The following is a 25,518-nucleotide window of genomic DNA, read 5'->3' as shown; positions in this document are numbered from 1 at the left end:
CTGGAATTTAATGAGCTGTACAGCCCTCATTAGAGCAGGTTCAGTCCCTTGACAGACACATCATCAGGCACCTTTTCTTGGAGAAAGGGGAAAAGCAGCTACTGGGAGGAGACGGCAGATATGAGTCCTTAGCTGTTTTCCTCCTTTTCCAAACAGAAAAAAAGACCCCTCAAGAAGGGTGAGAACTGTCTTTACCAAGAGGAATAGGAACAAGGATGGAAATGAGAGCCAGAGTTGTGCCTGTGCAAGACTAGATGGAGTATATGGAAGTATTCTTAAAAAAAACCCTGGGTTTAAACCAACCCAGTCTGATCTTCTCTTCCCTAGGTAAACCCATTTTTGGTCTAGAGAATAATTGCCATGCTTTCAGTGGCTGGATTGCCTTCACTTAACCCAACAGGGAGTAGGAGAGAGCAGCAGTCACACCAGCAGAAAATTCTGTCATCATCGATGAACAGCATCAATAGGCACCTGCCAGACAAATACAGCTGGACTGAAATAACTTGTCCTGAAGCCTGGACCTGCATTAAATTTGCCTGGGTAAGAGGGACCAGCGTGTCCCAAACAGCCAGGATGGAATGCCAAGACACACTGAATTAACTTTACTGCTACAGGCTTAGGAAAGGAGCTAAAGGAAAGGAGCAATGAAGATACACTACATACTTGGACAATGTTAGTGGAGATGAGCTGGGGGCTGGTTTTGCACAGGTCTTGGAGGAGTGACACTCCTTCCATGTGCGTCTGAAACCCCTTGGCCTCCAGGAGATTGTAAAGCTTCTGGAGCAGCTCCGTTTCTTCCTCAACTGGAGGTAACGTGACCTGGGCTTGTGCACGGTGTAGGAGGCATCCATCAGAGGTAGATTTCACCCTGGAAAATAAAACCAAATGAGGACCTGTTGGTGATAATACCTTCAGTAAATTGTGAGAAAAACATCTTCAGTAGCTTTTCTAATGATGTGATTTCAAGCTGGAAAGTCATGAGGCTCTGAAAAACAATGTGGACCTAATGACAATCATTTTGGGAGACAATCTGCAAGGAACGTTCTCACCAGTGCTCACTCAGAAAAAGCAAGGATGAGATGCATCTGATCTATCTTCAGATGGCTGCCAAGGCACACAGGTCACATTGCTTTGTGGAGAAAGAGAGACACTACTTCCAAGTTTAAGTGGCTCCTCATATGGGATGTTTGTGTCTCATAATAAGGAAACTCATCACTCTGGAGAAGTGTCTGTACAACCAGGCATGACAATCTGCAAAAATAGCTCAGATGCATCTGAACAGATGAACAGGGTCATATGTGAAGGATTCAGAAAATCAGTCACAGAGATAAAAACAGAAGCCAGACACCCCAGAACTATGCTCACATTTCATTTGCTTCCCTAGAGACTAGATCCACAGCTTAACAACCCCCCTGGGAACAATTCTCCTGGATCAACCTGTCTCTTGCATGAGCATGGAAAGATGCTAGCTATGCTACTGAGGCATGTGGTCACTTTCCTGCCACTGCTGAGCATGACAGAGCTAAATAAATCCCCTCTGTGATCAGAGGAGAACAGGTACAAGTAGCTCTGCAACTGCCATGAAGAGACAGCAAGGACCAAATTCCTGTCTTAAATGCTGATTGCAGCACAGGATGAAATAAACCAAACATGCTGTCCATCAAGCAAATCATATGAAGGACAGGAATATCAAGACAAAAAGTACACATTGAGACACCTGTTGTTTGAAGTTGATCAGGAATTGCATTGCTACTTACTACTCAAACTTGATACTGTTTCAGGGCAAGAAAACCATGATTCAGCCAGGCCAAACCACATGCATGAGAACTGCATCTTTGTGGAATGGCATCCTGCTTCTAGACTGAGACTTCTCATCAAAACACCCATCAGGAAAAGACTCCACTCAGGTGAAAAAAAAGCCCTGATTGAATTTCCTTGTCCCAAGTCAGGCAGCAGAAACTTGGCCCTGTCATAGCCTCCATACCACTGCCCTTGCCACTGCACTGGATCATCTGAGCTGCAACCAATGGGGTCTTTTTGTCTCTCAATTGTGAAAACCCCTCCAAAGAAGTTGTGTTCAGTGTAATGCAGAAGTAGACTTTTTTTATCATAGAGCATTTGTAGGGAAAGAGAACAATCTGTGTCACTGGTCATCTCTGCCAGAAAGATTTTCCTGAGGAAGAGACATGTACAGCTTGTCATGTGCTTTGTCACATCTGAATAAAGTGCTCAGTACCGTTTGCTAGAAGACAATGTGGCCTGGGGCTTCTTGGAGCCATCGTTCCTCTTCTTCACCAGCTCCTTGACAGATGGGTGTTCAGCCTTCTGGTTTTCCATCCCCTACAAAGACATAGAGAAACTCCATCAATATTTAGAGTATAAAATAGGAAATTCCCTGCTTAAAACACAAGTTAGAACCAGGATCACTGCTACCAAGGCTTAGGGAAACATTTCCTAACTTACAGATGGAAACAGCCCAGGGATTCAGTGATGCCAACTCTTTGTTTTCAATAGCCCAAGGCAGGTTATGGGTGCTACCAGACTGAGCAGCAGTCTAAAATCCCAAATTCATTAGTCTTGAGCATAAACGGGAATAATGCAAACTGGCAGGCAACGAGTGTTCGTAAACAACAGAAGCAACAGAAAAAAATGGACTCTCTGGGGATTGGCCCATTGTGTTGGAAGGATTTGGTTCAACACTCACTCTCCCTGTGCCTGAACAAAGGCATGCTCCCTTCTGTAATGTTGATAAAAAAATAAAATCCCCGCCCCCCGCCCCAAAAAAAAAAACAAAAACAAAAACAAAAACAAAGGGGTTTCCACTAGATGCTGCTGAATTCACCAATATTTTTCCAGTTCCACAGAGCTTGACAGCAGGGCAGTATTCCCAAAAGACTGTAATTGTAGTAACTAGGATTGACTTGGCCATCTTTTGTAAATTTGGAAATTTTTAGTACTACTACTTCCAGTATCTTTTGCAAAGACTCTGTTCTCTTCAGAAGCACTATTCTCACTTAATTGCTTTACTGGGCAGAGGAGGGAGAGCATGGTGGGGCCTTACACTTAAATGTAAACCCATTTGCTCTCTTTCCCTTTCTTCTTTGTGAATGATATTGAAAATATTCAAACCCCACTTTTTCCCTAATAACATCAATTTCTTTGTGGTCTGCAGATGAACAGGCTGAGGATTAACAGCTCATTCCCAGGAGAAAAATGATTCAGTAGTAGAGGAATGAGATCAAGACAGATTGGGGATGTTTGATCTCACATTAGCAGTGGCAATACTTGCACAAAGGAGACATTTCTCCTGCCAAGCACTTACTTTCTTCTTCATTCTTGTCAGAATATCTTCCAGGTCACTGGTGGAAAGAGATCGTTCCAAAAGCATTTTAAATTTTTGATGATTGAGCAACATCTTCACCATCTCCTGTCCATAATGCCTAAGGAAGGAAGGGAGGGAGGGAGAAAAGGAAAGAAAAGTGAACAAACAAAGGAAGAGTGTGAACAGAAGAGGCTTATACCTTAAATTCATCATGTGCAATCCTTGCACAAGAAGGCATTACCTACTCAGCAAAGAGGGAGATTTGCCTCCACTTGACACTGCACAGTGCTGTCAGATGAACACAGGAGGCAAGAGGAGAATGTGGGCAACAGAAAAATACCATTTCACTCTGAAACTGTGGATGTGCTCCTGTGGGATCAAAGGATCCCAGAGAACAAGCAAAACACATCTGCTTTGTTGTCAGAGCCTATTAGCAATGTCTTGCTGCCATTGCACAATAATTTGCCTTTCTTTAACTGGCAGGGAAGCCAGGACAAAACACCTCATGCATCCTATTGATTATTCTATACTTTATGTATGCACAGGGGCAGTTAGTTGCTCTGGTGTTCTTGGCAGCTATTAATGGGAATTTCATCATCAGAGTAAGGGGACTTTGGTGGTTTGGGTTGATTTTGCCACTAGGAAATCACAGCTTTCTTCAAGAAGAAATTTGGAGGTCATTGAGCCACAGAAAACAGCATTCTAGAAATCTGCAGACCAAGTTCAGAAAGACTGAATATGTTGGCTAAAGACCCCTGAAATATTTCTAAGAAAGTCTGAAGTTAAGGAGAAATGGATGTTTGGGATCCTTCAGTGATAAATATTAGCCAACACTTTGGCTTTGTGTTGTGCACCCAAGGCCAAAGAAAACTGTTGGACTGGCTCATCTGAGCTCTTTTGATCTCAGTAAAGAATCCTTCAAGCCACAGGAAGTTGGCAATGCTCATTTCTGCTGGCCAACCTCAGGTTACCCAGTACAGTCATTTGCCCAGGCAAGCCAGAGCAATGGTCACAGCACCAAGGCTGACAGAGCTCCAGAAGCCTTTGTTGGACAATGCTCTCAAGCACATGCAGTGACTCTTGGGGTCACTGCACATGGCCGGGAGATGGACTCGATGACCCTGATGGGTCCCTTCCAACTCAGCATATTCCATGCTTCTATGAGCCTTATTCACACAGTGAGGGAACTTCATATTTCCTTCAGTTTCCACTCTTATGGGGTTTTACCTTTATAGCCAGGCACAAAAGGCTTTTCCTGTTTTAGGAGGTGAAATGAAGATCATTACCTTGTGTCCTGGTGACAGTCCTGAGCAAGCTTCCCTGCCACGTGTGCCAGCCTCTCAGCCCTGGCTGTGCCTGCCAGCTTTGTGACTCCAATTCTCTCCATCAGGGACAGGAGGAGCTCGGCCCCACACTTCCGCACCTGGGCGTGGCAGCTCCTGGGAAGGAGAGAGCAAACCCTGGGGCACAGGGAGAAGGAGCAGCAGCAGCACAGGCCTTGGCCAGAGCCTGCTCCCTGTCCTTGCTGGGGGAAGGAGGCCTGGCTTCTCCCTGCAACTTTAGACACCGCTAGAAAGTTCTGAACTGAGGTAAACACAAAGCTAGCATTGTACAGAAGGACTGCCTGCAAGGCAGAGGGAGGAATTCAGTCTCCCTGCACTCTCTGATACTCAGCTCCTTTCACAGTATTTACTCTGAGAAAGATTAAGGAAATAGATTACATATGAATGATTTAGAAATTAAAGACAACTCATGCTGACCCATCAGAGGGCAGCCAGTACACAGAGCTGCAGCAGGTTGAGGCTCTTTCCACCCATGATCCCCAAATCTGCAGGCCTCTGGGAAGAAACAAATGCAGGGAAAACACATTGTGGGCCATGAAGTTGCAGAATATCCAGCAATGCAGCCTGTTTCTTCTGTGAGGCTTGGCAACGGATACATCTGAATGTTTTACCCTATTCCAAAGCTGAGGAAAGGAGGGACAGGCAGTTTAGCCAGGCTGTCCTGTTCTAGAGAGTGTCTCTTGGGAACTATCAGGCCCAGCACCAACATTTAAGGCAGCATGTGCTTCAACTGTCCCATGGCAGTCAGGCTGTGAAGGTGCCTTTAAAGTGATTCATCATCCCAAGGCTAACATGAAACATGAGTTTGAATAGAAAGTAGAGTTCTATGGCCAGGACAGTCATACAAGACTCCTTTTGACAGGAGCTGCACCTGCTGTGCAGGCTGTGCCACACCCAGCAGATTGTCCCCCATGTGCTCCACACCCCAGCAAGTACCCTCCTCCTTTCTCAAGCTAATGGCATCATGAGGAGACATGGTTTTCCCAGGGCCTCTGTGGTTAGTGCTGTGAAATACCAAACACCACTCACAGCTGCAATTGCAATTGTCCCTCTTGCCACAAAAGCACAAGGCTCTATCCTCAGCCTTTGCAGGCACTTTCACTTCCCCACCAGTCACCACAGCTAGGAAAATCTGACAGCCTGGGAGAACTCCAGGAAGCAGCAGGAAGCTGAGTCAGAGGAGCTTTCATTTGGGTATCAGGAAAAAGGTTTTTCACCCTGAGGGTGGTTGGGCACTGGAACAGGCTCCCCAGGGCAGTGGTCACAGCACCAAGCCTGACAGAGTTGAAGAAACATTTGGACAACAATCTCAGGCACTTGGTGTGACCCTTGGGCTGTTCTGTGCAAGGCCAGGAGCTGGACTCAATGGTCCTGATGAGCCCCTTCCAACTCCCCATATTCTAAAGTTCTGGGATTCTGAGAACTAATAGGCTGCAGGAGGGCAGAAACAGGTGACAAGAAGAGAGAAATGACGTTGATTGGAGAATGAAGTCACTGAGTTCACAGAAGATGCAGCATACAGGACCCTTCCCTCCCACCATTCCCATTCTCTGTCTCATCCCTTCTCCCTCCCACACACTAGAAGGTGAAGAATATCACTAAAAGAAGAACAACCTACTTGACTCCCATGTCCATGAGAGCAGTCATTGCTCGTGCAGGAGTCACATTCTCCACCATGATCCCCAGGGTCTGACTGGCTGCTTTCTGAACAAATTCTGGGGAGTTGGACACCATCTGCAGAAGGACCCGAGCAACCTCATCCACCTCAGAGTCCATGTTCTTCTTCAAGGTCGCAAAGAGCTCTCCCAGAGTGACAATTGCAGAGTAGGACACCTTGGAACGGAGGTTGGCCACCTGGACAAGTCATGAGGGGAAACATAAGAATCACCTTGAAAAGAAAACCAGTTGCCTGCAACAGAAGTCCCAGAAAATGACAACACATCCTACTGTGTCCAGAGAAACATCAAAGTACAGTAAGAGTAGGAGAGCACAAGCACAGAAAGGCTTTTACTCTGGCACCAATTTCTGGTCTCAGACCTGCTTACTGCAGGCCTAAAAAAAAATATTTCATTCAAGTGTTCTACTTAACTCTTCTAAAATGTTCACAGCTTTGATTTTAAGCCCTTTGACTAGAAAACTGAAGCAAGGGCTGCTTTCAAATCATAAAAGCACAAATAATAAAGATAGAAGAGTCAGGTGCTCCTGTTCAAAAAACAACACCAGCAGCTGAAGCACTCAGCCAGGAAACAGAAAACACAGGCTCAGACCCAGAGACCAATTTGCAGTGTTGAATTACAGCTTGGGCAGAGACTGAGACTCTGGCAAATAACCTCATTAGTGTCTCAGTTTCTGCATTTGCACATTGCATTATAAAGGCACCACACTCAAAGACACGTGTCAGATACCCGACCTACCAGTAAATACAGCTACATGTACCCACAGATCCTACAGATAGCTGACAGAAATTAGAAATAGATGGTCTAAAAGCAGAAATGAAGGCAGACCCTGAGCACACATGGAGACGAACAAGCAGATACCTACTCTACACACCATGTATGAAGTATGTGGGACAATTCAGAACAATGTTCTCACCTCGCTGGTAACTGCCAAGCAAACGTCATGAAGTCTACACAGCAGGACCTCTGAATGGGACCCAGCCAGGTGTTTGATGTTGTAGAGTCCCTTCTCCTTCAGCTCCCTGAAAGGCAGAAGATTGATTTTTTCTCTCCACCAAGGCAGCACCCTCTGAGATTATCAGGCTGGCAGCTCAGTCAAACAATGGGAGGTGCTTTTCAAGGAGTACTTAATTTAGTTGTGGAAAAGGTTGCCACAGGATGATGTGGCTGTCAAAAGCCTACACAAATCCAAGAGGTGAATAGAGGGGTTTCAGAGTGGCCATTTAAGCAGACAGCCTTTCTGAAATCTCTGACACATGATGCCCCTCTGGCACTGCTTCCTAGAAGCTGTAGACCAGACCAAACTGCTGTTTCTTGTCACCTCCCTGTGCCTGTCCCTGAGACACAGTCCCACTGAGCTGTTATTGGGGCATTTTCCTTTTTTGTCAGCCCCAGCAGGCAGTTCAGCACTGAGAGTCTGCACTGGCACTCTGGAGCTAAGTTTCCCCTCTGCCATCTAGGCCTCTCTCTGTCACCCCCTCCACTCCACCTCACATATTCCCCCAAAAAGCAGCAGGATGTCCCAGAAGATTCCACCCCTGAGCAAGAACTGTTGAAACTCTGGCTTTTCCCAAAACCCCCTACCTAAAACAACCCCCACAACAGCAACGTGTTATTTAAAAGGTGCAAACAACTCTGTCTCTCAGCACTTTGTGCAGGGCCTCAGCTACAGGAAGGAATGTGAGGCATCAGGGCTGCAGCACAGGGCTGGCGACTGATCCCACAGGCACCCCTGAGCGTCATCCGGATCCCCCACACCTGCAGAAGCTCTCTGCACCTCACAGGGCACCCAAGAGAAATGGGGAAGAGAAAGCAGAAGAGAAAGGGCAAAACAAAGGTGACTGCACAAGGAGATGCATCGTGGCAGATTTTTCATGCTCATCCCAGTGTGAATGGAGTCCTTACCCCTGTGTGAATGAAGCATCTGCCAGGGAGTGATCAAAAGGACATTAAAAAGAAAACCAATATCACCTAACATTTGTAGGGTTATCACCTCTGGGCCTCCTTCTGCCTGTGTATAATTTTGGGACACATGGTGAGTATTGACAAAACATCTCAGGCCCATATGAAGCAGTGAGAAGGAAAAAGTTGAATTCCAAAAGTGCAAGATTCCTAGAGGATTTCATTTCTTTTTCCTTCTCTTCTGCCATCAGCCCTTCAGGAGTAATGACAGCCTGAGGGACTGGACAGCACAACTCCCTGGAGGAACTCCCTGGAGCTGCTTCTGGGACTCCCATGCAGGAGGTCACAGGGAGACGCTGTCACCTGCCATTGCTGTCAGCAGTGGGGGCAGAGAGGAATCTCACTCAGTCCCACTGGGCCAGTGGCCCAAGGCACCCAAATCTCTACACTCAAAACTTCTGCCATCCCCTCAAGGTTTCCATTGCAGCTCCATGGAACAACAGGCAAAGCGAGGAAACAGCACGGAGCTGCTGCAGCTGGAGCAGTGCTGCAGAGCAAGGCCAAGAAAAGGCTGCTCTCAAATCTTTATCCTCTCACTGCTCTGGAGTGGTTTCAAGAGTTCCCTTTGTCCACTCTGGGCTCTCGGGGGCTCAGAGGCACTAGCAAGACACGATTCTAACCTACGTTAATGCCAAGAGGGACACAGAGTGAACAAGGCCTTTCTTACCAGTCATCGCTGCTGAGCAAGGAGAGTGCCTCCAGCAAGGAGTGCTGTGGGTCTGGAGAGGCTCTGCCCTTCTGCCCATGCCCACGGAGCGGCTCCTCTCGGCGCTGGGCACCAGTGGCCGTCTGCGAGGTCACTGCAAGGAGAGGGTCGGCCATGGGCGCTGCGGCCCGGGCAAGGCACCCGCCATGGAGCGGCCTGCAGCCCCATCTCCCAGCCAGGGTTCCCTGTGGTGCCAGCTGGCACTGGCTCAGAGACTTCCCTGCTCTCTGGCTCCTGGGGCTCCTTGCTTTCTCCCAGCCCCCCAGCTGGGCACAGCTCCAGGCTAAACCTGACAATTGCCCCGCAGCCCCAGCTCCCCAGGGCCACAGGTGCCACGGCCAGCGGCAGGTTCCTGCGCCCGCAGAGCTCCCGCTCCCTGCCAGACAGCGCTGAGCAGCAGCACTCGCTGCCCAGGAGGGAACCCCTCAGTGCCCCTCTTGTCTCAGCACCCTGATTTCCCCAGCCCTGAGGACAGGGGCCCTCTGCAGCTCCCTGAGGAGAGACCTGCAGCTGCCTGGAGACAGCACCAAGCCAAGCCTGAACAGGCCAGCCCTGCTGGGCCCGGCTCAATCCTCAGGGAGCAGCTACCAGGGAACAGCCATACCTGACCCTTCCCACCTGACAGCGCCTCTGTTCCCACAGACTGCAAATATTCTAGACAGCGGGCAGCTGAGTGCACATACATTTTAGTATCCCTACTATTGGGAAGGGAGTACTTTATGGATGTTGTTCTTTCCAAACATCATCAATCTGTACTCTTTCAGAGGTGCATACTGCCTGTATTTCAAAGATGCTGAGGTGAAATTGGTCATCTAATGGATGTGTTTGCAAACTCAGTAGATTCTAAGCTTTCTCTTGTGGAAAAATGTACTTTCCAGACTAGACAGTTGATTAAAAAGGTTTCCAAATGCACTCTGAGGATAAAAATATGCAAATACAGATCCACATTGTTGGCAGACACACTCTCTTGTTGATCAGTTGACCTGGGTTTGCCTTAATTAAATTTTATGGTAAGGAAAAAAACTTACAGGGTATGAAGAAAATCAGATGATAAATGCATTTCTTAGGAAACCCATTTGTCATCAAAAGCACTGTCAATCAAAAATTTCATGTTGTGCACTAAAAAGCTCATTTTCTAATGTGTAGATGAAAACATTTCAGCTGTCTACAATGATGGAGTATAAATATTGCACAGAATCTTGATGAACTGCCCTAGACTTTATAGGGTTTTTGTGCTACCTTGCATATTCTCACCAAGTATGGAGGAACCATAACAAGAAAAATATTCAGACAGGAGCTAATCTGGATGTCACTGAGGTACCCCAGCCACTGACACCAGTGATGTCACTGCAGAAGTATGTAGGCATACACATCTGGATTCAGTATGAATGGAGAGCCACCTCAGGCTAGTTCTGGTCAATTCTGGGCATGGAAGCAGCATCACTAGAAAAGAGCATTGAAGTATCACTCCTAGCTGCCATCTTCTTATCTCACCCTGCTTGGGATCACAGCACAGGCAGGCTGCCCACAAAGGAGAGACAGGAGCCACTAGGGACTATCTGCTGTGTATTTCCTGCAGGCAGCAAACAGACTGGGAGCAGCAGGCAGCCCCTCCTGGTGTCATCGGCTGCACACGGCCGCTGTATTTGCTGGGTGACACAGGAGGCACTGCTTGTTCCCTCTTGGCACTGCAGGCTGTGGGATGGCAGCAACGAGGAGCCTTCAGGCACTTCTGGGAGCAGCAGCAGCACGACTGCACCAAGCTGCTGACTGCCCTGCAGAGACAGCCCTTGCTGGGATAGCAGAAAAGCTGGCTGCACAACTGGACAGCAGCACAGGCAGAGGGCCAGATGGTGAGTGAACAACTGATGGTGGTGGTTCTCGCAGGTGCACGGTGAGCACACCCTGGCAGACTGCCCTGCAGCTCACCCTGCAGTCACAGCTGCCTCCTGGCACCAGTGCTGTAGTTTGGACTATCAGGATGGGCAAAAGCCAGAGCTTAGGCCTTTACACTACTTGATTCAGCTCAGCTTTCCAACAGAGCTCTAAGAACCACTGCTCCAGCACTCCCAAGCTGGAGTAACTCAAAAGTAGATTTGCTGTTCGTTCTCAGGACAGACTATGGACCCAAGATCCCAGCTGTGCTGGCTGAGGCAGGAGGCAGTTTGTACTCCTTGTGCAAGGGAAACCCTGTGTGGAGAAAGCTGCCATGGAGCAGGTTTACCTGAGGAGCTGCGTGGGAAGCTGCCAGCCCCATGGATGATGGGCCTATTGGGCAGTAGGGACACATTGTCCTGCTTCTTCAAGACCTTCTTCTTCAAGGCACTACCAGGCTGTTTTCTCTGCACTCTAGAAGCTGTGCCATCAACAGGTGGTAGGCTAAAGCCTGCAGGGACCAAAGAGGAGCTTCTAAGTGGAAGGCACTAGACAGGGTGATGATGGAAAGGGCGAGAAAACTTGCCAGAGCTGGGTAACATCTCTTTGTTATCGCAAAGAACTTCAAGTATAACAATGGCACACTAATATGGGAAAAAGAATCACAGATTCCTAGAAGAGTTTGGATTGGAAGGCACCTTTAGGCACTATCTAGTCCAACACCTGTGAGCAGGGACATCTTCATCCTGATCAGGTTGCCCAGGGCCCCATGGAAGCTGGCCTTGAACACCTTCAAGGATGGACCAACAACAGCTTCTCTGGGCAAACCCTTCCAGCTTTTCATCCCCTTCCTTTAAAAAAAAATATCTCTAATATCTACTTTAAATCTACTCTCTTCTAGCTTCAAACCAAATTGCAGCAATGCTTCCCCTAAGAAACAAGGAAACTCAGTACTGCTTTGCTTTTGTTTTCCTGTTCCAGAGGCTGGCAGGGGAAGTTACCAGAGAAAGTGCAGATAACCTTGCGTGCTGCCCTGGGGCTGAGTGCTGCCTCCTGAGGGCCCTGCTGCCGCCCTCGGGCAGCGCTCACAGCCCTGCAGGCAGAGCCCCTCGGCCGGGATTCAGTCGGGAACGCTGCTTGCTCCCGGGGCTACAGCAGAAGCACTGCCTGGGGGCTTCAGCACAGCTCTACAGCACCAGCTCCTCAGCAGGGAGTGGCAGGAGAAGGATCTCTGGTGTTTTCATGAGAAGGAGTTGCATTTTGTTTCTTCCAGGTTGCACCCTGGTTGAAAAGCATTCTTTTGGACTCACCTTGCCTGGAGACTGCTCTCCAGGACAGAGTCTGAAGTTCCAGTGTGCTTTGCAAGACAGAATTTTCTACTCTGAAAGACTTTCGAGGTGAAGGGGGGAAACTAATATTCTGTTACTGACTCACTGAGGCCATAAGCAAGACACTTCATGCCCCTGTATTTTTCTTTCAGAAACAGAATTAAATCCCAAGCAAGCTTCCACTCAAATGCAAGTGGAACAGTCCCCCAGTCTGACTGCAACACTGTGCAAAGGGCAAGCAAGTGGTCAAAAAGGACCACCACAAGTGTAGCCACCACTTACTTGCTTCAGCTTCATCCCCGGGCTCAACTGTCTCCAGAATGGGTTGCAAGGATGTTTTCCTTTGCCTCCTTTTCTTCATCTCTCTCTCCAAATGCTCTGCGTCCTTCCGCTCTAAGTTCTTTTGAGCCAACATGCACAATGCAGCACGGATCTAGGTGCAATGGAAATGCATCATAGACTGTAAGGAGAGATACACAAACCAGACACAACATCTCCTCAGGAGCACAGAGTCCACAGAGTGCCATAGGTTTCAATGCAGCTCCATAGACATTCCAAAAGTTTCAGAGGAATGTCTCCCGTCCTCACCTTGGCAATTACACACAGCCAGGTGGAACACTTCCGTGCCACAACCTTACACTGCTCCAACTGCAGCCTATGTCAGGAAGCCCTGCTTGAAGCATGAAGGTCATAGGAGTGCTCCAAGACAGAGGAAGAGCTGACACGGCCAGTGAGCAGGCAGTTCAGTTCCTACAGGCCATGGCAGGAGAATGAAAACCATGTGCAATATCCAGCAAGGAGGGGTAATTAGCTGTTGCTTAACACTCATGGCCAGGAATTGCAGCTGTCTCTCACTTCCTGGCTTCTGAAGGACTCAGCTCTAAAGGACTCTGAAGGACTTGGTCTCTGACATCAGGAGACCAAAATGGGGAGTCATATGAAAACAAGCTGCAGAAACACTGCTGTTAATGAGCAGAAAACTTGAGAATGAGAGGGCTGTGACATACAGCCAGAAAGGTAACCAGGAAAAATCAAACTCTCCCATTTTCTTTTGCAGCCTTGCTTACACACAACATTAGAATCTTTGCTTCTCTGCTTCCAAGGATGCACTTTGCCCACGTTCACTGATGTGTAGCTTGTTCTGTCATTCAGGACTTCTCTAAAACAGCCTTTGCACATAAAAAATACTTCTGACATGACCTTAGCACCATCTGCAAACCAGACACCTTGGCACCACTGGAAATAGCCAAGCAATTGCTCTCTAGTTGTCAAATATATTCCCAAGAGAATCCACATTGCCCAGGAGAGGATGATTATGATTTTCAGTGACATTTTGGGCCAAGCACTAAACCGCCACTGGAAAGGAAATCTGCTCATCCCTGTCCTTCTCTCTTACCTTTCCAAAACCTTCCCTCAGGTCTGTGTCACTCGTAAGACCAGGATTGGTGTGATGATCCATCTCCTTGGCCTGGCTCAGTGGGAGGCCTGGAAATGAAAGCAAAGGTTTGTGTCAATCTCTGGCAGATGTCAAGCCCCCAAAACCACAATGCTGGACAACAGGCAAGACAGGTTCCAGATTGCAGAGCCCTCAGAAGACACAGAGACTGTGACTGAGAGCAGCAAGGTACAATGCCTAGAGCCTCTCCCAAGGGATGGGCTACTGGCAGCAGACATGACATTACTCTGCTGGCCAGCAGACTGAAACCTGCTGCATGATGAAGGCCCCAGCCCCTGGATGCTGGAGAGCCTCTGTGTCTGACAGAGATGGGCAGAGATGGAGATTGCTCTTGACAGCAATTCTTATCTGCTCTTATTCATGCTGATATTAGTAAACATCTTCTTTTGGTTCCTAAAAGTCCCAGGTTCTAATACCTGGATGCATTTAGATCAACATTTTCTTCTCTTTGTTGGAATATTTTAGAGGACATGCAAAGAAAAACTTAGCATTGCAGGAGTGTTACCCAAACATGAACTGTGTTCTTGACACTAGATAATTCATTTTCCCCAAGGATTTTCCTTCTGAACTGTATGAGAGTGGGCCAATTTTGGGCTAGCCTGACTAAAGGCTGATTTTCTAATTGCAAGAAGAACAATGGGGCTCATTCTGAAATACTCTCCAACAGAGCTGTTAGAGCTAAGAGAACTAATTCTTTACACGGTTTCACAGAGGGTAAATTCATACAGCAGCCAAGCAGTTTGAGAGGAATCCCTGTCCTAAAACTGGATTCCTTCACCCTGTAGAATGCTTCAGTCAGTAATAAAAGTGGGCCAGCTAAGGATTAATGTCATAGGTCATTTCTAGTCCAGAATGAGTCCAGAAAAAAAGTCACCTTCCTTACTGAGCAATACTTCCCCCTAGCTGCATTAAGCATTCCAGCTGCACATCAGCAAATAAGGAGTCATTCCAAAAGGGCTGTACCCAGGATTTGCCAGAACTAACCCTGAGCAAAGGGATCAGGTCATCTGATCCATTCTTCTGCATCAGCAGAATTATTTCTTCAAGTCTCATCTGTCCCATCATGACGCACCCAGAGATGGCAGAGGAACAACAACAGTGTCATTGAGGCTTTCAACTTGAAAGCATTGGCTGAGCCAGATGCACCAGAGAGTGCATTTTGTCTGGCACAATTCCACTTGTCAGGGATCAGGCAAGGCAGGGAGGGAGGACAAGGCAGAAGGCATCTCCTCCCCCAGCCTCAGTCTGCAACACTGACACAGGCAGAGAGAGCCAGGGAAGAGATTTGTCATGGTGAACCTGCCATAGGTGGCTTTGGGCCACTCCTGCTCCTGCCACTCAACAATTCACACTGCAGGAATTTTCACTGCACCACCAGAGAACACTCCCAGTGACTGGACTCTGGGAGAGTCCACTGAGCCCGTCAAGCAATTGAAATGCATTTAAAGAAATTTTAAAAATAATGGGTTTTAATCAGGCTTTCCAAATGTCACCTCTGAGTCAAGACCACAATAGTCATTTTAGGACAGACATGCCCTGTACCTACCAGCATGTTCAGAGTTCTCCTCCTTGCTTCTGCTGTTGGATCTTGGCCTGCAGAAAATGGAGGACAATGAACATGTGAGGAGGTAGAAAGAGAAAGGAGGGAATGGCTGTACCATGAAAGGATGTAAACATTCTTAGCATGGGCACTCTGATGAAGGAGGAAATGCAGCACAGAAACACACCAGGATGCAAAGCTGATTCATTGTCCTTAAGCTTTCCATTGCAGGAGTCACAGAGAGCTGGCCAAGCTCTCTGTGAAACAATAGCCAAGTCCAGCAGAGGACTCATCTTGAGGTGCTTTGAAGCCCTGCCTCCTCTTCCCCACCACCACCTCTGCTCTTGGCACATTGGTGCTGGCTTTGACATTGTGCTGGATCATCACAGATGGGCAAAATGCCTAAATACATGGGACATCTGGCTGTGCAAAATAACCATACTTTGGGATGGGAACACACAGGTGAACAGCACACTGCAGCAGCAGCAGACACCTTGGCTTACCTCATCTCCTGGGACTCCTGGGATTGCAGCTGCGGAGAGCTTTGCAGAGAGCCCACAGCACTGCCAAGAGGGGGACTTACTGCCTTGCCTATGGGGGGGATCAGAGGTGGTCCCAATGACCCCTTCTTCATATCCCCTCCACTGGAATACAGCAAGGAAGCCTGCAAAGAGTAGAACACAGTGCTCAGATCAAGCATGCAGCCTTGTCCCCATTCATGCCTCAAGACATTTAGGAATGCATTTAACTGGGACCTGGCAGGAAAAGTCAAGGAAAACTGATGGAGCAGCTTGGCCCAGGATGGGGAATGTTGACCTAGGAAAGGAAAGTGGTGAGGGAGATCCCAGGGCACACATTTGGCACCTCTCCCGTTGTGCTCAGTTTTCTGCATTCCCAGCTGGCATTCACATATTTGACATCAAAATGTTCTGAGGTGCCACTGCCTCCACCTGGAGGATAGGGTGTCATGGGAATGGGTTTAGATCACTATTCTCTCCCTGCCCCTAAGGTACCTCACAGCCAGTGCTGATCTCCAGTCATGTCCCCACAAAGCCATTCTGCAGGAGGCCAAAACCTGCTCTTCCCAAGCCCCTCATTTCTTCTGCTGCTGCCCTTCCCTCCTACACTTCCCCAGCAGCCTTTGAGCCCAGATGCTGCTGCTGAGCTCGCAGGATGCTCACTGCTCTCCAACCCCAACACATCCACCATCTCAGCCTCACTGGCTTTCAGGATGTTCAGCAGAGCTCCCTGCCCTGCTGCTCTCTGCAAGGTCTCTGCCTGCCCAAGTTCCTCCAGGGCCCCCATGCCATGGCCAGGAATGCGAATGGAGGCAGCAGGGGCAGATGCACACTCTTTGTTTGTATCCTATCATTTTTGGGCCAGCTAAAGAACCAAATCAAGACCTGTTCAACTTCAGTGAGAGGGACAGTTCCTGTCAGGGAGACACTGGACCTTTCTCAGCAAGGCTGAAATCAAGTATCCAAGCCTTTGATTGGACATTTTGTCTACCAAAACTCTTGTTCATCTGCCTCCTCCTGCACCCCATGGCAAACCCAAAACAACTGCAGCTCCTGGCCCTGCTGACAAGGCAATCGTGTGCCTGGGCTCTGGGCTGCTCTCCCCATGGCCACTTCCCATCCCTTCCCTCTGGACAAAGCCATGCCACAGCACACAGCTGCCCAGAAGCTGATGATGTCTAGAAATAGCAGCAGAGACAACTGTGCAGAGGGCATGGCTGTACAAGTTAAAAGCTGAGACAACCTGGAACTGACTTTGCAGGACTGCCTGCTCCAGCAAAGACCTTTTTCCATCCCAACCAGACACAGCTGAGAAAAAACACCACCAAGACATAGACATGGCTCACAGATACCCATAGGTTACTAAATCTAGAAGGACAGCTTGTCCAGATTGGACAACTTTAGCTGCTCAACTTTAGCTGCTGCTGGTGTTTTCTCAGCCATGAGACAGAGGAGGAACCACAACAGAGCCCAGAAACCATTCAAACACCTCTCCTGTTATTGACACATGCTGAGGATATGAAGTCTGCACTCCACAGCCACTGCAGAGACAGCCTGAAGCACAGTGTCCAGCTAAGATCTTCTTTGGCTCAGCTGCTTCCCTGAGGTCACACCACAGGAAAAGATCTCCAATCTCTGCCTCCATCACATAAACTGAAAATCTACTGCACAGGACATAGTTTGGTCTCCTTACCTTATAACTTTTTCCTTCTGAACTCTGCTCCTGGTGTTTTCTACTGTCATTATCATAGCCAGTGCCACTTTGCTTGTTCTCTTTCTCCATGCTGTACATTTTATTGTTGTTAGAAGAAGGAGAGCTGATCCTGATGGGAGGCAATGGCTTTGAGGGAAGGAGCGAAGAGGGACATGGCCGGAAAGACTTGGAGAAAATGAACCTAGTCACGCCTGCAAAGTGGAGGAATTTTCACTGCACCACCAGAGAACACTCCCAGTGACTGGGCTCTGGGAGAGTCCACTGAGCCCATCAAAAAACTGAAATGCATTTAAAGAAATTTTTAAAAGAATGGGTTTTAATAAAGTGTTCCAAATGTCACCTCTGAGTCAAGACCACAATGGTCATTTTAGGACAGACATGCCCTGTACCTACCTGCATGTTCAGAGTTCTCCTCCTTGCTTCTGCTGCTGGATCTTGGCCTGCAGAAAATGGAGTACAATGAACATGTGAGGAGGTAGAAAGAGAAGGGAGGGAATGCCTGTACCATGAAAGGATGTAAACATTCTTAGCATGGGCACTCTGATGAATGAGGAAATGCAGCACAGAAACACACCAGGATGCAAAGCTGATTAATTTTCCTTAAGCTTTCCATTGCGGGAGTCACAGAGAGCTGGCAAAGCTCTCTGTGAAACAATAGCCAAGTCCAGCAGAAGACTCATCTTGAGGTGCTTTGAAGCCCTGCCTCCTCTTCCTCACCACCATCAGTCATTCCTCAACTTGCATCCTAACTCCCCAATTCTGCTGTCTCTCCTTTTGGAGCCAAGTGGTTCCTACAGCCACACTGAAGCAGCAAGAGCTGCTCAGCTGAGACACGAGACTGTATGGAGGGCAGCTACTTTTGTACAGGTGCCAAAGCTTGACTTTGCCTGCTCGTGCCTAAACCTGGTGACAGTCTCATGCTACATGTGGTCAGAGCACTGCTGTCTCCCGAGAATGCTATGACACCTCCTGGCTCTTTCAAGAACAAAAAGGCTTTTTCCAACTCAGCTGCTAGGGGAGGATATTCAGATTGCACTTTAAAAGCCCTCCCAAAGATGTCCAATTCAAATGATACTTCTGTGTCTCCTTCTTTATTGTTATCACTCGGATAAGCTTGACAGCTACATTTTCTCTCCCATATCCAAGCCAATATCTTTCCATCAGGTACGGTCCTGTAACTCTTGTCTACCACCTTGCCCGCTTTGATCTTAAGCCCAGATCAAAATATTAAACATTGATCAGATTATACATCTATACCCCAAAACTTCTCTGGCATCTCATTTCACAGTGGAGGCCCAGGCACAGAGAAATTATTCCTGATGTTTACAGAAGCAGCACCTGAATTTGCAGACCCCTCTCCAGTAGCCAGTATTGGCCCATACATAATCTCATGGGTGCAGAAGTTAACAGTCAAGAATGACAGCATTCAAATATCTGCAGGACCCAGACCCAAGCAATTCACTTCCCAAATAAGAGCACACCATTCCAAAGGGAATCAAGAGCCAAGTGCAGCAGAGGACCCATCTTGAGGTGCTTTGAAGCCCTGCCTCCTCTTCCCCACCACCACCTCTGCTCTTGGCACATTGGTGCTGGCTTTGACATTGTGCTGGGTCATCATAGATCGGCAAAATGGGGAATACACAGAGGTTTGCCTAAATACATGGGACACCTGGCTGTGCAAAATAACCACACTTTGGGATGGGAACACACAGGTGAACAGCACACTGCAGCAGCAGCAGACACCTTGGCTTACCTCATCTCCTGGGACTCCTGGAATTCCAGCTGCAGAGAGCTTTGCAGAGAGCCCACAGCACTGCCAAGAGGGGGACTTACTGCCTTGCCTATGGGGGGGATCAGAGGTGGTCCCAATGACCCCTTCTTCATATCCCCTCCACTGGAACACAGCAAGGAAGCCTGCAAAGAGTAGAACACAGTGCTCAGATCAAGCATGCAGCCTTGTCCCCATTCATGCCTCAAGACATTCAGGAATGCATTTAACTGTGTCCTGGCAGGAAAAGACAAGGCAAACTGATGGAGCAGCTTGGCCTAGGATGGGGAATGGAAAGGGAGATGATGAGGGAGAGACCATGGCACATATTTGGCACCTCTCCCATTGTGCTCACTCTTCTCCAAAAGTGGCTTCATTCCCAGCTGGCATTCACATATTTGACATCAAGGTGTTCTGAGGTGTCACTGCCTCCACGGGCATTTTGGATGTCATGGGAGAGGCTTTATAACTCCCTGCCTCTAAGGTACCTCACAGCCAGTGCTGATCTCCAGTCATGTCCCCACAAAGCCATTCTGCAGGAGGCCAAAACCTGCTCTTCTCAAGCCCCTCATTTCTTCTGCTGCTGCCCTTCCCTCCTACACTTCCCCAGCAGCCTTTGAGCCCAGATGCTGCTGCTGAGCTCGCAGGATGCTCGCTGCTCTCCAGCCCCCACACATCCACCATCTCAGCCTCACTGGCATTTAGGATGTTCAGCAGAGCTCCCCGACCTGCTGCTCTCTGCAAGGTCTCTGCCTGCCCAAGTTCCTCCAGGGCCCCCATGCCATGGCCAGGAATGGGAATGGAGGCAGCAGGGGCAGATGCACACCCTTTGTTTCTATCCCATCATTTCTGGGCCAGCTAAAGAACCAAATCAAGACCTGTTCAGCTTCAGTGAGAGGGACAGTTCCTGTCACGGAGACACTGGGCCCTTTCTCAGCAAGGCTGAAATCAAGTACCCAAGCCTTTGATTGGACATTTTGTCTACCAAAACTCTTGTTCATCTGCCTCCTCTGTACCCCATGGCAAACCCAAAACAACTGCAGCTCCTGGCCCTGCTGCCAAGGCAATTGTGTGCCTGGGCTCTGGGCTGCTCTCCCCACGGCCACCTCCCATCCCTTCCCTCTGGACAAAGCCATGCCACAGCACACAGCTGCCCAGAAGCTGATGATGTCTAGAAATAGCAGCAGAGACAACTGTGCAGAGGGCATGGCTGTACAAGTCAAAAGCTGAGACAACCTGGAACTGACTTTGCAGGACTGCCTGCTCCAGCAAAGACCTTTTTCCATCCCAACCAGACACAGCTGAGAAAAAACACCACCAAGACATAGACATGGCTCACAGATACCCATAGGTTACTAAATCTAGAAGGACAGCTTGTCCAGATTGGACAACTTTAGCTGCTCAACTTTAGCTGCTGCTGGTGTTTTCTCAGCCATGAGACAGAGGAGGAACCACAACAGAGCCCAGAAACCATTCAAACACCTCTCCTGTTATTGACACATGCTGAGGATATGAAGTCTGCACTCCACATCCACTGCAGAGACAGCCTGAAGCACAGTGTCCAGCTGAGCTCTTCTTTGGCTCAGCTGCTTCCCTGAGGTCACACCACAGGAAAAGATCTCCAATCTCTGCCTCCATCACATAAACTGAAAATCTACTGCACAGGACATAGTTTGGTCTCCTTACCTTATAACATTTTTCTTCTGAACTCTGCTCCTGGTGTTTTCTACTGTCATTATCATAGCCAGTGCCAATGTCCTTGTTCTCTTTCTCCATGCTGTACATTTTATTATTGTTAGAAGAAGGAGAGCTGATCCTGATGGGAGGTAATGGCTTTGAGGGAAGGAGCGAAGAGGGACATGGCCGGAAAGACTTGGAGAAAATGAACCTAGTCACGCCTGCAAAGTGGAGGAATTTTCACTGCACCACCAGAGAACACTCCCAGTGACTGGGCTCTGGGAGAGTCCACTGAGCCCATCAAAAAACTGAAATGCATTTAAAGAAATTAAAAAAAGAATGGGTTTTAACCAAGCGTTCCAAATGTCACCTCTGAGTCAAGACCAAAATGGTCATTTTAGGACAGACATGCCCTGTACCTACCTGCATGTTCAGAGTTCTCCTCCTTGCTTCTGCTGCTGCATCCTGACCTGGAGAAAATGGAGGACAATGAACACGTGAGGAGGTAGAAAGAGAAGGGAGGGAATGGCTGTACCATGAAAGGATGTAAACATTCTTAGCATGGGCACTCTGATGAATGAGGAAATGCAGCACAGAAACACACCAGGATGCAAAGCTGATTAATTTTCCTTAAGCTTTCCATTGCGGGAGTCACAGAGAGCTGGCAAAGCTCTCTGTGAAACAATAGCCAAGTCCAGCAGAAGACTCATCTTGAGGTGCTTTGAAGCCCTGCCTCCTCTTCCTCACCACCATCAGTCATTCCTCAACTTGCATCCTAACTCCCCAATTCTGCTGTCTCTCCTTTTGGAGCCAAGTGGTTCCTACAGCCACACTGAAGCAGCAAGAGCTGCTCAGCTGAGACACGAGACTGTATGGAGGGCAGCTACTTTTGTACAGGTGCCAAAGCTTGACTTTGCCTGCTCGTGCCTAAACCTGGTGACAGTCTCATGCTACATGTGGTCAGAGCACTGCTGTCTCCCGAGAATGCTATGACACCTCCTGGCTCTTTCAAGAACAAAAAGGCTTTTTCCAACTCAGCTGCTAGGGGAGGATATTCAGATTGCACTTTAAAAGCCCTCCCAAAGATGTCCAATTCAAATGATACTTCTGTGTCTCCTTCTTTATTGTTATCACTCGGATAAGCTTGACAGCTACATTTTCTCTCCCATATCCAAGCCAATATCTTTCCATCAGGTACGGTCCTGTAACTCTTGTCTACCACCTTGCCCGCTTTGATCTTAAGCCCAGATCAAAATATTAAACATTGATCAGATTATACATCTATACCCCAAAACTTCTCTGGCATCTCATTTCACAGTGGAGGCCCAGGCACAGAGAAATTATTCCTGATGTTTACAGAAGCAGCACCTGAATTTGCAGACCCCTCTCCAGTAGCCAGTATTGGCCCATACATAATCTCATGGGTGCAGAAGTTAACAGTCAAGAATGACAGCATTCAAATATCTGCAGGACCCAGACCCAAGCAATTCACTTCCCAAAAAAGAGCACAACCATTACAAAGGGAATCAATAGCCAAGTGCAGCAGAGGACCAATCCTGAGGTGCTTTGAAGCCCTGCCTCCTCTTCCCCACCACCACCTCTGCTCTTGGCACATTGGTGCTGGCTTTGACATTGTGCTGGGTCATCATAGATCGGCAAAATGGGGAATACACAGAGGTTTGCCTAAATACATGGGACACCTGGCTGTGCAAAATAACCACACTTTGGGATGGGAACACACAGGTGAACAGCACACTGCAGCAGCAGCAGACACCTTGGCTTACCTCATCTCCTGGGACTCCTGGAATTCCAGCTGCAGAGAGCTTTGCAGAGAGCCCACAGCACTGCCAAGAGGGGGACTTACTGCCTTGCCTATGGGGGGGATCAGAGGTGGTCCCAATGACCCCTTCTTCATATCCCCTCCACTGGAACACAGCAAGGAAGCCTGCAAAGAGTAGAACACAGTGCTCAGATCAAGCATGCAGCCTTGTCCCCATTCATGCCTCAAGACATTCAGGAATGCATTTAACTGTGTCCTGGCAGGAAAAGACAAGGCAAACTGATGGAGCAGCTTGGCCTAGGATGGGGAATGGAAAGGGAGATGATGAGGGAGAGACCATGGCACATATTTGGCACCTCTCCCATTGTGCTCACTCTTCTCCAAAAGTGGCTTCATTCCCAGCTGGCATTCACATATTTGACATCAAGGTGTTCTGAGGTGTCACTGCCTCCACGGGCATTTTGGATGTCATGGGAGAGGCTTTATAACTCCCTGCCTCTAAGGTACCTCACAGCCAGTGCTGATCTCCAGTCATGTCCCCACAAAGCCATTCTGCAGGAGGCCAAAACCTGCTCTTCTCAAGCCCCTCATTTCTTCTGCTGCTGCCCTTCCCTCCTACACTTCCCCAGCAGCCTTTGAGCCCAGATGCTGCTGCTGAGCTCGCAGGATGCTCGCTGCTCTCCAGCCCCCACACATCCACCATCTCAGCCTCACTGGCATTTAGGATGTTCAGCAGAGCTCCCCGACCTGCTGCTCTCTGCAAGGTCTCTGCCTGCCCAAGTTCCTCCAGGGCCCCCATGCCATGGCCAGGAATGGGAATGGAGGCAGCAGGGGCAGATGCACACCCTTTGTTTCTATCCCATCATTTCTGGGCCAGCTAAAGAACCAAATCAAGACCTGTTCAGCTTCAGTGAGAGGGACAGTTCCAGCCAGGGAAAAAGTCTGAGAGCTCTGCTGACAGCACAGAAACTGGAAATTGACCACACTGCACTTAGCTTGGTCTCCTTACCTTATATCCTTGTCCCTCTGAACTCAGCTCCTCTTCTTTTCTCATGTTCTCAGCATAGCCAATGCCATCTTTCCCATTCTTCCGCTCTCCGCTGCATATCAGGCTTGGCTTGGTAGAAGGAGAGCTCTTCTGGATGGGAGGCAATGGCTTGGAGGGAAAGAGCATAGAGGGACTTTCCAGGGAAAACCTCTTGGCAAGCGGGTAGCCAGACAGGCCTGCAAAGTGGAGACACAAAATATAAGTGAAACCAAAATGCAAACCCAAAGCATCTGAAGCTCCATATCTCGTGGGACACATTCCCTGCAAACTTCTAAACAGCTGCACAGGGCTTCATTCTCTTGCTGGCAGACACTTGAGGCAGGCCAAGGGAAAACCCTGACCTACTTCCACAGGGATGCTACAGGAGCACCCTGGCCTCTGGGCTGCCCTGGGACAGCAGGGAGCCCAGAGCCCTGTGCTCTCCAGCAATGGCTCAGCTGCACAAGCACGCTCCTGCTCCTCTCCCTGCCCCACAGCTGAGCAGCCCTCCAGCTCCACGGGGCACTGGGAGCAGCACAGCTCATTGCAGGGGCACATGCAGGGCACAGCTGTTCCCTGGCAATGTGCACAGGCTCTCTGGGCTGCCACAAGACCCTTCCTCCCACCAGAGATTGGCCCAGCTCTACCCCCTCACCTCTGTGTGAGGCTGAGCCATGCTCACAAGGGAAGAAGTGAGTTAGGTGAATTCCCACCTTTATCATTAACATATCTAATGGGTGTGGCACTCAAGGGGAATAATTTTTAATTTTAGAGAAAATTTATTTGGGTTCATTTTTCATGGAACTAGCCTGCATTTAATTCCTATGAACAGTATGGAGCTGGCAAGTCTGAAGGGAAAAGGTGAAGGCTCCAATGAGAAGAGGAGAAAATATTCCTTCTTCAATCTGGCCCGTGAATCCACAGGAAAAACCCACACAGCTGTGACTGCTATTTCTGTAAACCACCAAGTCCTGTCAGCAACAGGCAGGCCTTATTGGTGTTTCTGTAGCACTGTAATACCATCCTCAGGGTTGGACCTGACCAGCAAGCAGAGGAAGAATGGGAAATTTATCTGTAGTGAGACCTGACATTGATGGCAAGGAAAGCAACAGGACTTGCGTCTCATGACCATGTCCAATCTGTGCTCAGCTGTGGCCACAGTCCCTGTCCTGGCTGACAGTATGAGTGATTTGGCTGCTGTCAAAAAGGAGAAAGCAGAGTAAAGTAATGACAGAATGTTGTGATGCCATGGGCATCCTTGTAGGATCATCTGTATCTGTCAGCCACCTACTCTGACCCAGAACTGAGCACCATGGAGCAGTTTTCCCTGAAATATGGTGGGATTGTTTTTCCATTTGGCTTCAGCCTTTCAGCTCCTTCCTATCCTCACCTTTTCCTTCAGAGGTTTTTCCTTTTCCAGTAAACTCCATCTTTGAACCCGTGCTTCTGCCTGGCAGAAGGATCTGGGTTTGAATTTGGGAGCACTCTCAGTGTAGCCAGCGACAGGAGCTTGGTGCCCAGCCTCAGAACAAGGCCGGGTGACTCCGATCGCCAGCGCTCGGCACAGAGAGGCAGAGCCAGACGCGTCTGCTGCCGCTGCGGCCGTGCCAGCCACAACCTTCACAGCCTTCACAGCCCCATCATGGGGCTGCCCCTTTGTGACACAATAGCCCATGGGGCTGCCCCTTTGTGATGCACTAGACCGTGGTTCTCTCATTTCCATGGCTGCAAAACCCCACCCCAACTCCATCCCTTTCCCTTCCCAAGGGCAGCCAGCCTTAAGCCCAGCCTGGCCATGCCTGAGGGTTTCACACTGTCTAGGAAGT

General features: G+C 48.7%; 1 protein-coding gene across 1 annotated transcript in view; it reads right to left on the bottom strand.

Moving 5' to 3' along the window:
* Positions 1-25,290, bottom strand: part of LOC135287548 (TOG array regulator of axonemal microtubules protein 2-like) — a 30,596-nt gene extending 5,306 nt beyond the window's left edge. Inside the window, exons 1-19 of the mRNA XM_064400841.1 lie at positions 25,083-25,290; positions 23,675-23,889; positions 22,670-22,830; positions 21,309-21,355; positions 19,282-19,354; positions 17,834-17,880; positions 17,420-17,631; positions 15,712-15,872; positions 15,215-15,261; positions 13,609-13,697; positions 12,495-12,645; positions 11,234-11,395; positions 8,971-9,103; positions 7,258-7,363; positions 6,284-6,519; positions 4,609-4,761; positions 3,323-3,440; positions 2,237-2,340; positions 664-868 (exon numbers count right to left, since the gene is read on the bottom strand). Coding sequence (XP_064256911.1) covers positions 664-868; positions 2,237-2,340; positions 3,323-3,440; positions 4,609-4,761; positions 6,284-6,519; positions 7,258-7,363; positions 8,971-9,103; positions 11,234-11,395; positions 12,495-12,645; positions 13,609-13,697; positions 15,215-15,261; positions 15,712-15,872; positions 17,420-17,631; positions 17,834-17,880; positions 19,282-19,354; positions 21,309-21,355; positions 22,670-22,830; positions 23,675-23,889; positions 25,083-25,122 — 2,460 coding nt within the window. The 5' untranslated portion in view covers positions 25,123-25,290. The remainder of the gene's footprint in view (positions 1-663; positions 869-2,236; positions 2,341-3,322; positions 3,441-4,608; positions 4,762-6,283; positions 6,520-7,257; positions 7,364-8,970; positions 9,104-11,233; positions 11,396-12,494; positions 12,646-13,608; positions 13,698-15,214; positions 15,262-15,711; positions 15,873-17,419; positions 17,632-17,833; positions 17,881-19,281; positions 19,355-21,308; positions 21,356-22,669; positions 22,831-23,674; positions 23,890-25,082) is intronic.
* Positions 25,291-25,518: the final 228 nt, after the last annotated feature.

The sequence above is a fragment of the Passer domesticus genome, chromosome 30 (genome assembly GCF_036417665.1).
Source record: "Passer domesticus isolate bPasDom1 chromosome 30, bPasDom1.hap1, whole genome shotgun sequence".
In the NCBI taxonomy this organism is placed as follows: Eukaryota; Metazoa; Chordata; class Aves; order Passeriformes; family Passeridae; genus Passer; species Passer domesticus.
Note: the sequence above shows the minus strand (reverse complement) of the source record. Positions and strands in the feature narration are given on the sequence as shown.